The sequence below is a fragment of the Tupaia chinensis genome, unplaced genomic scaffold (assembly GCF_000334495.1).
Source record: "Tupaia chinensis unplaced genomic scaffold, TupChi_1.0 Scaffold000320_1, whole genome shotgun sequence".
Lineage (NCBI taxonomy): Eukaryota > Metazoa > Chordata > Mammalia > Scandentia > Tupaiidae > Tupaia > Tupaia belangeri.
In genome coordinates this window covers 4322791-4336679 of record NW_006159813.1, presented here as the reverse complement: position 1 = coordinate 4336679, position 13889 = coordinate 4322791, and the positions used below count along the sequence as shown (strand labels likewise).

At 40.7% G+C, this 13889-nt stretch overlaps 1 protein-coding gene across 1 annotated transcript in view; it reads right to left on the bottom strand.

Moving 5' to 3' along the window:
• Window positions 1-13889, bottom strand: part of TAOK3 (TAO kinase 3) — a 220125-nt gene that overhangs the window by 12676 nt on the left and 193560 nt on the right. The window contains exons 17-18 of the mRNA XM_006151557.3: window positions 11643-11846; window positions 406-645 (exon numbers count right to left, since the gene is read on the bottom strand). Coding sequence (XP_006151619.1) covers window positions 406-645; window positions 11643-11846 — 444 coding nt within the window. The remainder of the gene's footprint in view (window positions 1-405; window positions 646-11642; window positions 11847-13889) is intronic.

Below are 13889 nucleotides of genomic sequence, written 5' to 3'. Positions count from 1 at the left end.
TTTCCTACTAAGCTTGGGCATAGCTTTAGAGTCCTCAATACAGCAGCACTCAAGGTACCTACGACCAATACAGCTTTCTCATCCCCTGGGATTAGACTATGGACTGCCATTAGTCCGGTTTTCAAGAGGGCAGGTTAGGAAGGACTCAGAAGATTCTGTAATGAATATAATAAAAATGGAGAGATCACGTAGTGTGATGGCTTGCCCCGTGGCATCTCTTCAGGAGCTCGTGAAATAGGGACTCTTGTGTGTTATATCTGGAGATTCTGATTTATTACATGTGGGACCCAGAAATCTGTGATTCTGAAAAGTTGTCCGGGTGGTACTAAACAATCACTCAGGAGTAGGAACCTCTGATCCAGTCCAGATTTGTCTTGGAGCACAGAATGCTGCTATTCCTCTCACCTTTAAGTTTTTTGGCTGTTGCCGAAGTTCCATGACATGCTTTCTGTGCAGTTCCCTTTCTCGCCTCTTATTGTACTCCAGCTGGTTTTCCAGTTCAGTCTGGTGCTGTAAACGGATCAGATCCATGCGTAGCTTCTGTAACGTGTGCAGCTGCCTGTACTCTAACTCTCGGGTGGACTCGTCGTGCCGGATTAGCATGGCATGCTCCATCTCCTTCTGGGTCCTCTTCTTGTTCAGTTCCTGCATTCAGGAACAAAAGATAAATGGAAATAGATGAATGGAGAAGAATTGGAAGGAATGCACAACTAAGTGAGGACTGCAAGGAATGGCATTGCTAACTACATCTTAATAAAACCCATTAGTGTTTACCAATAGGATATGATGGGATTAGAGGAAAAATCCCTGTGAATTTGGGTTCTATTCATGGGACTACCACTTACAAAATGGGCACCTTCACAACAATCACAACTGTACTATCTGTAAAATGGGATTAATTCTATGTGACCTCCTCTTACCTCATCAAGTTACTATGAACCTTAATCAAGTGATGTGCTATGCACAGGTTTAAGTGTTTCTTTTCCTTTCTTAGTTTGCAATTGGGTGTGTGTGCTTGAACAGAGAGAGAGAGAGAAAGGGCAAGAGAGACAGAAAATGAGAAATCACCCTCCCGGGGGTGTAGCTGCATGGCAAGCCCTTCTCCTCCATTCTCTTCTCAGGATTTTGGGCACACACATGTGCATAGTATGATTTTTCGAGCCACCGGGTCTGGGACTCAAACCAAGCAATTGGTCATGTGGGAATCCAGCTGCATTAACTAACTCTATGCCACCAGCTGGTCCTAAATAAATGCTTCTTAATTTAAGCTAGTATTTCTCCACACTGGCTGCCCATTAAAATCATGTGAGGAAGACTTCAAACAGCAGACGCTTGAATCCCACAACCTGAAATTTTGGTAACCATGTGGGAGTAGGATCTCTGATGGCAACCAGTTTAAGAGTTTTCCAGGTGATTCTAATATGCCATCAGGGTTAAATTGAATTAAGCTGATAATGTCTGCAATGTCTTTAGCTTTCTGGGAAATACCCTGTTTTCCTACGTAGCAGAAGTAGGCCAATTATCCTTTTTTTTTAATCTCAGAGTTCAGGGCATGCTGGGAAAAAGCAGATAAGATCTCTCCCCTTTCATCTTCTTCATTACAGTCTGTTTGATCATTTCTAGATCTGATCACTCTGTTCTCTACAGTTTTACTCATGTCTTTCTTTTTTGTTGTTGAAAGGGGAAGGAAAGCAAACTAGAAAAAAATGGGAGAGGTTGAGTGAAATTTTTTCATTCAGCAATTTAAGAATATTTCCTAAATGGCATCACATACTAAGCTCTAAATCATGTACTCTGGGTACTTAAAACTGTATAATAGGCCCTGACTTTTGTCCTCAACTTGCTAATACTTTTGCAGGGACGTGCAGTAGACATTTACTGAAGTATATAGGCAGCTCCCAGCTGACCGAACGCAGAGGTAGACTCAACGCAGATCAATCTATTTTCTCTCCTAGGAATTTGGAATTGAGATTCAGAGCCAGTTCATCTCTGTATGTGGTTGGAATAGAGGGGTATCAAAACTACCAATGTGGCAGTCATCTGCTGCTATGGAGGTAAAAGATTAGAGAAAACTGGGCTTCAGAGCAAGAAGAATGAAAAAGAGAAAAGAAAGAAGTACAGGAAACGGTTCTAAGCCCCCTGTAAGTTCAGCCATATGACTGCTATTGGTTTTGTGTGACATTCCTTATTTCTAGAAATCGAATCCCTGGTTTTGGCTTAAGCTACTCTAGGTACATTTCACTTCACATGCAAACAAATGAACTTTAATTAATGCAGGGAACTAAGTTTTATGTGCAAATTTAAAAGAAAAGACAGCAAGGTGCAAGTTCTATAAAAGAGGTAAATTAGACCTTATGCTGTTAGATTTCTGAAAAGGGTGGTATTGTTGCTAGTTCAGAAGGTTGAGAAAAGGAGAAAGCTTATGAATTGGATTTTAGTTGGAACAACAGGGTACTTCTCTTCTCCAGTGGCATCCATTGTGGGAGAAAACACAACGTCATTTCTTTTCATATAAATATCAATAACATTTGTATATCGGTGTGTTATACATAGCTTGTATACTTGGGCCCTCTATCCACTTGAAGAGAGGACCTGTAAACAGCACAGCATCCACTACCAGAACACAGTCCTAATCATCACTTATTTATGGAACAAGTATTTGTTGAACACTTACTGCTGGGCAGTTGTAGACACTAGAGATGGAGACAAGGACCTCCACTCGGAGAGTTAACTTTGTAGTGTGGAATTATTCAAATATAAAGGGGCTGGCCCTTTAGCACAGTGGTTAAGGGCTGTACATAAGGAAACTACATGGAGGACTGCAGTTTGACTCTAGGCTTCGACAGCTTGGAAAACATGCCAAATATGTACATGGGTATCCAGAATCCTGACAGGATGGAGAAAACGATTGTAGTGTGACCAGGACCCACTGCAGGGTACTTTCTCTGTCTCTTTCTGGTACATAGCACATGTGCCCTTTGGCAAAAACGAAACAAAACAAAACAAAACACAAACAAAAAAATTTTAAGGAATAAAAGATAATTTCCTAGAGTATCTTGCCCCATCTCCTCTTGTATTCTTCTTTTTCTGGTTTCACTTTATTTTTTCCTTTATCTGGACCATCACTTAAAAAAAAATCAGTAGCTGGAGGTGTGGGAAAATTCACTTTGTATGCTGAAATGATAGACAGTGAATGAAAAAAAAATCAGTAGTTGGCCCCTAGGTGGCACCAAAGGACAGTGGGCTCTTCCCACAGATTACACTGTCCAAGACCAACCACCGGAGAAGCAGCTAAGGAGAGCCTTTTCAGTGGGTGAAGGCCCTGTTCCTAGGTCACTGTACCACTGCTGACCTTTGAGTTCCAGAGTCCCAGTTTTGGGTATTTACATATCCACACTTTTCTAAATTGAGGAGCCAAGACTGAGTCCGAGCTGCCCAGAGCCCTGAAACTCATGTGGAAAATAAATAAAAGACACAAAGCAAAAGGATGCTTTTAGAAGGAATCAGGTACTTCTCTTCATGTTTAATATAATGCTTCAGGATACTGTCCACAGAATACCTGTTTCAGCATTAGATGGTTTGTAAGTGACTGGTCTTTATGATTAAGCTACTCAGCCATTTTAATACTAAAGTATGAGAATCCACGGTAAAATGCTCAGAGAGTGAGTCAGTTTCAGCTCCTCCACTGAGTGACTCACTGTAGATAGCTCTGGGCAAGTCTCTTACTCTACATATTTGTTTCTGTGGGTGTAAAGTGAGGTTTACAGTACTTAACCATGAAGTACTACGCTTGTGAAGATGAAATAAAAGTCCATAGGAGGGACCAGCAATTAGCGTAATGGCTATGTCATTGGACTCCCACATAGTCAACCGCGGTTCGAGTCCCGGACCCGGTGGCTTAAAACTCACGCCGGGCGCGTGTGCGTGCGTGTCCAAGATCCCAAGAGGAGAATGGATGAGAAGGGATTGCGGCGTGGCCATCCCCCCTAGGGGGTGACTTCTCGCTTTCTGTCTCTCTGTCTCTGTCTGGCGAGCGCACGTGCCCTATAGCAAAAACCTCTCAAAAAAAAAAAGTCCATAGGAAAATGCTTCATAATATATAAATGTTGGGGCCAGCAGGTGGCATGGTGGTTAAGGGCATTGGACTCCCACATAGCTGATCGCAGTTCAAATCCCAGACCTGGCTGCTTGCTGTCTCACTTTCTCTCTCTCTCTCTCTCTCTCTCTCGCTTGCCCTTGCTCTGTTCCTCTCTGGTCAAATTAAAATGAGTAAATAAATAAAGTTAAATAATTCTTAAAAGAAAATATACATACATGTCATTTCCTTCCTTCTTGCTAGAGGGCATGTGTGCTCACCAGAGAGAGACAGAGAGGGAGAGGAGAAAGCACCCTCCATGGGGAATTGACATGCTGCAATCCCTTCTCTTACATTTCTCCATCCTTTCAGAATTTTGACTACGCAAGCACATACCTGATGTGTTTTTCAAGTCGCCAGGTCCAAGCCTCTAACTGTGCAGTCAGCCATGTGAGATCTGGCTGTGTGAATCACCAAGCCATGGAGTCAGCCCAAAATGTCATTATCTTCCTGTACTCAGAAGTGAATATATGGTATATACTATCTTAAACATAGTTTTTATAAACTATTAGGAAAACGAAAGAAACATGATATGGAAAGGGTTTTTCTGTTATAATTGTAGGTTGTTCCCTTTACCTTAATTCATATATGAGTCATTGAGATATAAGACAGTGAGCTGCCTATAATATTTTAAATCATGGTGGAAAAAAATAATATTATTCAACTTATTGTAAGTCCATTGTTGAGTCTATATAATGATGTGTAAAGTGTCTTCAGTTTAAAAAAATTATTTCATATTTCATTCGATCTTAACTGGGAGGTAGTAAGATTTCAGGTATTTACCCCTTTGATATGTGATAAGGTATTTGAGAATTGAAGAATTAATATAAGGTCATACAATGTATCTATAAAGCAGAACTGAGCCTAAGGCTCAGGTTTTTGAATTTTCAACATTTTCTATGAAAAGATATCCCTATGGATTATTTATATTTTCCTATCTGTACCTTTTTAGTCTGCATTACAATATGCTGAAGAATTCCTCTCCTTTAGCTAGACATGATGTGAGAGTTGATCATCTATGACACAACATACTTAGGAGCCATATCATAATCAACTTTACCTTATACAAATTGAAGAAAATGATCCAAAAAAAAAAAGGCAAAATCTAATGGTACAGGGCTAACCCCATGGTTTAGTGGTTAAGAGAGCCAGATACCACATCCCTGCAGTACAATTAAAATCTTAGTCCCAGTGGCATGAAAAACACGTTGGGTGCATGTGTGTGTGTGTGTGTAACTAAAATTCCAATGGGATGGAGAAATGGAAAAAGTATTTGCAGTGTTACTACAATGGGAGAGTGATTTCTCCCCTGCTCCTCCATGTCTTTTTGTCTTTCTCTGGCAAGTGCATGTGCCCTCTGGGGTGGGGGTTGGGGAGGAGAATCCAATGGTACAGATGATTCTGCCCACCAATATACTCTAGGCATGTATGCCCTTGAGGAGTGAGAGATGATAGACATGTGGCTTCCTTTCCCTTCCTTCAGCCTACATCACATCCTGTAAGCATCTCACCAAGCTGAGTATGAACTCAGTTTTGAAACACATACATTTCACACATCACAGTCCCTGAACACCCTATCATGCTTCACGTGACCAAACGTGGAGATGTGGCATGACCCCCAAGACTCCCCTCCCCAATTGTGCCCCAAGTGCTCTAAGTTCCAATGGGAGTGGCGCTGGCTCATTTAAGAATAGCTGATCTTGGGACCAGCAGTTAGTGTAATGGCTATGTCGCTAGACTCCCACGTAGTCGACTGTGGTTCGAGTACCGGACCTGGTGGCTTAAACTCACGCCAGGTGCGTGTGTGTGCGTGCCCAAGATCCCTAGAGGAGAATGGAGGAAAAGGGATTGTGGCATGGCTATCCCCTCTGGGGGGTGATTTCTCACTTTCTATCTCTCTGTCTCTCTCTGTCTGACTGGCGAGTGCACGTGCCCTATAGCAAAAACCTCTCCAAAAAAAAAAGAAAAAAGAATAGCTGATCTCAGAACCAGCAAATGGCGTAATGGTTACATTGCCAGACTCCTGCATAGTTGACTGCAGTTCAAGTCACAGACCTGGCAGTTTAAAGCTCATGCCGGGAGCATGTGTGTGCCAAGATTCTAAGAAGAAAGAGAAGGGATTGAGGTGTGGTCATATCCCTGTCCCCCCAGAGGGTGACTTCTTACTTTCTATTTGGAGAGTACATGCTCCCTATAGCAAAAATTGCTCTCCAAAAAAATAAATAAATAAAGCAGCAGCTGATTTCACTCATGCCAGATTTTTATCCTTTTGCCTACTGCAGTTGAGTAAGAATGAGAATTTAAACTTTTAAATGGAGATGTTGTTCGCCTATAATATTTAATGCTTTCTTAGTTTCAGTTCTTAGTTTCAACACTGGCTAGAAAATGCTGAGCATCTACAAGTGGTGGTGGGAAAGGAACAGGCTCAAACCATTTCCAGTGATCCTTTTAAATGCTTTCATTAATTAAACAATGATTGCTCATACTCAGTTTAGGCGAAGATATAGGAAAAAGGGTACTCTTATGCTTTGTTGGTGGGAGTATAAACACCCCTTTAGAGGGCAGCCCATAGTCTATTGGTTAAGGGAGCTGGGTCTCACATGACTGACCACAGTTCAAGTTCTGGCTCCAGCCTGAAAAACATGCCAGAACCTCTGTGCATGTGCCTAAAATCCCAACAGGATGAAGAAATGGGGAGAAGGGATTGCTGCATGACCACAATCCATGTGTGTGTGTGGGTGCTTTCTCCCTCTCTCTGTTTCTCTGACTCTCTCTAGTGAGTGCATGTACACTTTGGCACCAGGAAAAAAAAAAAAAGAAATGAAAATAATCCCTTTAGAGGACATTTTCCATTATCTATTTAAATACTTAGATGTATTTACTCTGACCAGAAGTTTTTTTTTTTTTTTTTTTTTTTTTTGAGAGGTTTTTGCTATAGGGCATGTGAGCTCGCCAGAAAGAGAGAGACAGAGAGACAGAAAGTGAGAAATCACCCCCCAGGAGGATGGTCACGCCACAATCCATTCTCCTCCATTCTCCTCTTGGGATCTTGGGCACGCACGCACACACGCCCGGCATGAGTTTAAGCCACCAGGTCCAGGACTCAAACCATGGTCAACTACATGGGAGTCCAGTGACATAGCCATTATGCCAACTACTGGTCCCTCTGACCAGAAGTTCTACTTACAAAAATATAACCTGTAAAAATACTTAAATAGGTATCAAAACTATGTATATACAAAGATTTCTCTATAGTACATTGTAAAACTTGGACATGTCGACTGAGAAGTAACTTATTAAAGAGATGATTTTGTAGCTAAACAAAAAATTACTATTAAGTGAAAAAGAGCTGTACATACTGGACAGTAAATGGGAAAAAAAATAGTTACAAGACAGTGTAGTAGATATCTGCTACTTTTTGTGGATTCAACATCCATTTCCCTTCTGATTTGAAAACCTATTCCACCCTATCTGGAACAAGAGAGTTCTGAGTAAGGGGAAGGTACATTAGCCAATCAAGCTCTTTCTCTGCTAGGAATTAGAATCTTGAACAGAAAAGACATGAAGATTAAAAATAGTCGAAAGAGACACAGTCAGAGGGCAGTGAATTGAGAAGGGTTCACAAGCTCTTGCTCTCTGCATCCCGGAAGTGGCTTTCCAGCGTGGTTCTTCATCTTCTCTGGCTTGATTCTTCCGCTGTGTCACCTACTCCATATTCTGCCCATAAATTTCTTTCCATGCTTATATCAACCAGAGTTTGTATCTATTGCTTGCAAATCAAATAACCCCACTGATAGAAAAGTAATCTTATTTTTGCAAAGTTAAAGTCATACATTATATATAAGCTGTATGTATGGATAAAAGGAAAAAATCTATAAATATAAGTCAAATAAATGGTGACTGTCTCAGTGTAGAAACTGGATGGAAAAGGGGTAAAGGGGTAAAGAGGGAGGCTGATGCTGGTCAAATGGTACAAAGTTTTAGTTATGCAAGGAAAAGGGGTAAAGCCAGAGGCTGATGCTGGTCAAATGGTACAAAGTTTTAGCTATGTAAGATGAATAATTTCTGGAGATTCAATGCACAGTACAGTGACCACAATGAACAATACTGTAGTGGATACACAATTTGCTAGAAGGAGAGGCCTTAGATCGTCCTAACAAACATGCACACAAATGGCAACGATGTAGAGGTAATGGAAATGTTCACAAGATGGAGTATGGCAATCATTTCACAAGATATAATTATATCCAAAATATCAAGTTTTATATCTTATATATTTATAATTTTTAATGTCAATGCTATCTCAATAAAGCTATTAAAATAATTTTAATTATCTAGCTTTATATATTTTTAATCTTGTCTTTTTAAAAATGATCTTTTATTAGTTTTGCAAATAAAATCTTTGAACATTTTCATGAAGGTAGATCTGAATAAAATTAAACAAAGGAAAATCTGGATTCTTAAGAAAAATGTCATTATGGGGGCTGGCAGGTGGTATGGTAGTTAAGGCACTGGACTCCTACATAGCTAACCACAGTCTGAGTCCCAGACCTGGCAGCTTGCTTTATCTCTCTCTTTGATCAAAATAAATTAAAAAATAAATAAAGTTGAATAAATGTGTTTTTACTTTTTGAGAGGTTTTTTGCTATAGGGTGCGTGCGCTCACCAGACAGAGAGAGACAGAGAGAAAGTGAGAAATCACCCCCCAGAGGGGATGGCCACGCGGCAATCCCTTCTCCTCCAGTCTCCTCTTGAGATCTTGGGCATGCATGCACATGCACCTGGTATGAGTTTAAGCCACCGGGTCCGGAACTTGAACCATAGTCAACTACATGGGAGTCCAGCGACATAGCCATTACGCTACTACTGGTCCTGTAGGGGGATTATCTTCTATAGCTTTTATTGATACTAATTGTCCCCTTAATTTCAGATTTCTTCTAAATATGTGCTATTTGAATAATAATAATAATAATAATAATAATTGTCAGATGAAAAGAATTCCAACTACTTTAATTCCAACTGTCTATTGGACATCTTGTTTTGAATTTTTTAACTTCTGACAAACTCAAAATGTCTAGTACTAAATCAATCAGTTTCTTACCAAAACCTGTCTCTTAAGCTTCCCTGCATCTATCCACATCTACATTCCCCATGCCTCTCTCTCTTTTTTTATTGCCAGAGGGCACATGTGCTCACCAGACACCAGAGAGAGACAGAGAAACTGAGGGGAGGTGGTGTGGGAAGAAAGCACCTCTCTATGAGGATGCTGCAATCCCTTCTGTTTCTCCATCCTGTCAGGATTTAGGGCACACGTGGACACACACATATGCCCAGTGTGCTTTTCAAGCCACCAGAGATAGAATTTGAACCATGATTGCCCATCCTATGTCTGAAATCCTAGAAATAATTTTGATTATATTCTATCTTTTCTCTCATTTCCTAGTGTGTGCTAAGTTTTGCTTATTTTAGACTTCACATTGTCTCTTTTGACAACTATGACTACCAGCCTTGTCTATACCCTATTTCCCATCACCTGATCTCTTTGCTTGTAGTCTCTTCCTTCCAATCCAGTGTTTCTCAAACTTTTATTTTCATTATCATTTCTCAAACTTTTCTTTTCATTACAAAGGACTCCTTTGTAAGGACTTTTTCCCTGTAACTATTCCCACTCCTGAAATATAAATATCATAGGTACATCATGTACGGGTTTATGTACTGTGGTCCTTTAGAGGGCCACATTACAATATCTTAGACACCTCTTCTCAGTGTGAACCCCTCTTTTTTTCTCTGTTGTGGGAATTATCACCCTCATCTGATCAATCTGTTTCACCACCAAACAGGGCTAATCTCTTTAAGGTACGATTTTGGCTCAAAATTATTCAGCAGTGGAGCTGGATGGAGGCATCGAGGTAATACTCTGTGAGGCCAACTCACATAGGAAGGTTCTGAGTTTGTATTTGGAGACTTTCCTGAGTACTATGGACAAGTGCTTGCCCGTGGTCCATGGCTGGCTGAGCTGGGGATGGACCATGGCATGAAGGCCCTGTTGGTGATGTTGCATCTCTCTCTCTCTTTCTCTTTCTGTCTCTATCACTCTAGCTCATGGAAGAAATAATTGAGTAAACTTAAAATGTTCAGTTTTCCGATGAGATGAAATAACACTTATGAAGAGCCTGAGTCTGGCCTACAATCATGTGTATTCAATGTATCTTAGTTCCTTTCACCCTTTCTTCTTCCTATTTGATATTGCCCCAAAACACTTATACCAGTTTGCTTTTCTATTAGCTGTGCTTATTGCCCTCATAAGGGCTAACACTGGGATGTTATCAAACGTGGATATTTTCACCTATCTGCTGGCTCATTTTTGAGGCTTTCTTGGATTATGCAGGCTGCAATGAGTTCCTGTTGAGTTCTGTATCTCAGAAGAATTCACATTCTGTATTCCTCCTCTCAGTAAGTGACATCAGAGCCATCTAACCTCTCAAATTAGAAATCTGAAATTTCTGGCTCCTCCCTCTTCTGAAACTCTCACATCCATGTTGGTCAGAACTACTATCAGTTCTGCTTCAGAAATGTCACTTAGATCTGATCTCCTCCCTCTAGCCCATAGTCTCTCTGAGGCTGGAACTAGAGAAAGAGCAGCTGCCCTGCCTTCACTCAGTGACCTCGCTCTACTTTGCTTTGTATACTCCAGGCTGTCCCTCACTGATGCACTGATTCCCCAAAATAGAAAAAAAAAACTCATAATGCCACTCCCCTATTTAGAAAGCCTGATGGCCAGGCTCTGCCTTCAGGCTAGAATCTACATGTCTTGCCCTAAACAAGACCCTCCATATTCTGCTTCCAGTTACTCTTGGTCTGCCCCTGTACTCCATGTACCCAATCTCTTATTGCATTTGGCTTCTCGTCCATCACTGAATCCTCTAATCTCCAAATCCTCATGATGATATGTGCCCGTGATGCTTTATTTGTATGTCCGTTATTGTACCTAACATATTAGATTGTATTTAGTTTCTTACATGCCTGTTTCTCTTCTTAAGAAGTAGGGTCACCTAAAGTCAGGGGATATAGCTTCCCAGTAGTTCTAGGGCTTAGCATAGGTGTCTGGCACAATGGATCACTTTGTTTGTAAGTGCTGTATGATCAACTGAATAACCTTAATTACAGAGCATCAAACTGTGATTTATATATTTCATGTGGAGTCATAAAAACCCATTCCTTGACAAGTAGGCTAAAAGCAAAAATGCTTTACTCTTTTTCCTTTGAGTCTACACTGTGTGTTATGGCCTAAAAATAGGTGTTCAATAAAAGTCTAAGACATTTCTTAGAAAAAGTTGATTGCTTGTTCTGCAAATGGGTTTTCCCTTGTCTGGTAAATTCGTTCCCTGACTACACACTAAAGGTCATAAGGGCTAGGAATGTGGGGATCGACAAAACAGACATGGTTATGACTCTCATGCAGGCTGTCTCATGAATCAATGGCAATAATTAAAAACATAACAAATACCTCCCGAATGTTCTGCTGCTCCACCTCGTGCCGCTTGATCATTATTTTCCGCTTGAAGAAACGACAGTTTTTGTCGTAGTACAGTCTCTGTTGAGTGAGAAGGTGGGCTTCCTCTTCAGCCTGTGTGTGCTGCAAGTTCTCTTTATGCTTAGATATCCGCTCTTGTTTTTCCTTCTTGGGTGTGCTATGGTCCTCATTCATTTCCTATTTAAAAAAAAACAAAAAAACAATAGGAACAATAAAGTTTATTGTAACTGCAAATTAAATTATTTGGAAATCCAATGGAAATGTAAGGTGCACTTTCCCTATCAACCCTCCTCCCCATTAACTGACTAAGAAATGAGATGCGCACTGGTAGTTTTCATATATCTGGCTTTTTACTTTCATAAATTATTGGTTCACTCATTCAGTCAACATACACTAAGCTCCTATAATATGACAGGCACCGTGTAAGGAACAAGGATACACTGGTGAGTAAATGAACATGTCCTCTGTTTCATAGGGTTTTACAGTCTAGAATAAAAGTTAATCAAAGAATCACAGAAATGAATCAAACAGTACCATGATAGTTGTGGTGAAGAAGTACTTTATCCTACATGAATGTTTCAAATGTTTCATAAGAAAAAAATGTGACCTTGGTAATGACTAGGCTGAAATTAGAAAAAAGTGGTAGGAGTTAAGTAGAGGAAAAGGAGAGGGAAGCTACTCCAGGTACAGGCAGCAGTATGCACAAAGCCTTTAGGGTTGGGAGTGCGATGAGGAGGAAACATGGTAAGATCAAGAAATGGAAGAAGGCCAGTGGGATATGAGAAGAAGCTGGCTAGATAGGCAGGACCACTGAGGCCTTGTAGACCAAGTATGGGACACTAATTGGTAGCACAGGAGAAACAGATTTTATGTACGTGGGCTGTCATGATGAGATACATTTTGAAAAATGACTTTGGCTGCTATATGGAGAACAGAATGAAGGAGGTGACAGTGTATCCACAGAGACAACTGGGAAGTTATTGCAAAGGTCCAGGTGGCAGAGATGATAGTAGCTCAAACAAAGGTGGTGGTGGTAAGATGGAATAAAGTAGAAGGAACCTAAAGACAAGAGGTGACTATTCAAATGTCTTTAGCTTGAATTTTAGGAGGAAGCATTCTTTATTTGGGATTAGAGGGTAATTAAACCACCTAACATTTTCTTTTTTAAGAATTATTTAATTTAACTTTATTTATTTATTTATTTTTAATTTGACCAGAGAGGGATAGAGTAAGAGTGAGAGAGAAAAAGAGAGAAAGCAAGCCGCCAGGTCCAGGACTTGAACCTTGGTCGACCATGTGGAAGTCCAGAGCCCTTAACCACCATGCCACCTGCTGGCCCCAACCATCTACATTTTCAAAAGGACAAAATACATAACTTTTCCCAGAATAGCGAAGGGAAGAAAGCTGTAAACAAAAAAGTTAACATGTTAATCTGTGGTGAAGGTAAGAAGACTACTTTCATTTATTTATTTACTTTAGTTTGCTATAGGGTGTGTGCACTTGTGGTGGGGAGGGGAGGGGAAGAGAGGAGAGATGGATGGATGGAGGGAGGGAGGGAGTAAGGAAAAACCGTCCCCAGGACGGATGGCCATGCCACAATCCCTTGTCCATTCTCCTTTCCAGATTGTGGGCATGAACACATACACACCTGGCATGTTTTTCAAGTCACCAGGTCTAGGACTTGAACCACACAGTCAATTATGTTGGAACACAGCTGCCTTAACCACCATGCCACCTGGCTGGCCCAAGAAGACTACTTTTAGAGAAAGTGCAATGTACTCTTTGTTCAGACTGATAACCTTGACCTATAATATTTGGCTAGTTACTCACTCAGTTGGAATCTCCTTTAATTGCTACCACCTATCTTGCATAATATTTTGTGATGCCTATATCATACACCATTGAGGTTATTTTTGCCCTTAGTCAAGAGATCCTTATACATGAACATTCAACTATCCAGTTCAAGTGAAGGCTTAAGTAAAGTCTAAGAATCAAAAGAGAGGCCCACTCACAGTGGCACAAGCAGTAGAGCATTGCTGTGTGAGGCTGTGGTTGCATCAGAGATCTAGGTTAGGTTCCTGTACTCACCTGAATAGGCTGGGCATGGTAGTGTAACCCTAGCTAACAGACTGGGACAGGAGAATTGAAACACAGTGAGATCCTGTCAAAGATATTTATCTCTCTCTCAAATATACACCCACATGCATGCAAACATGCACA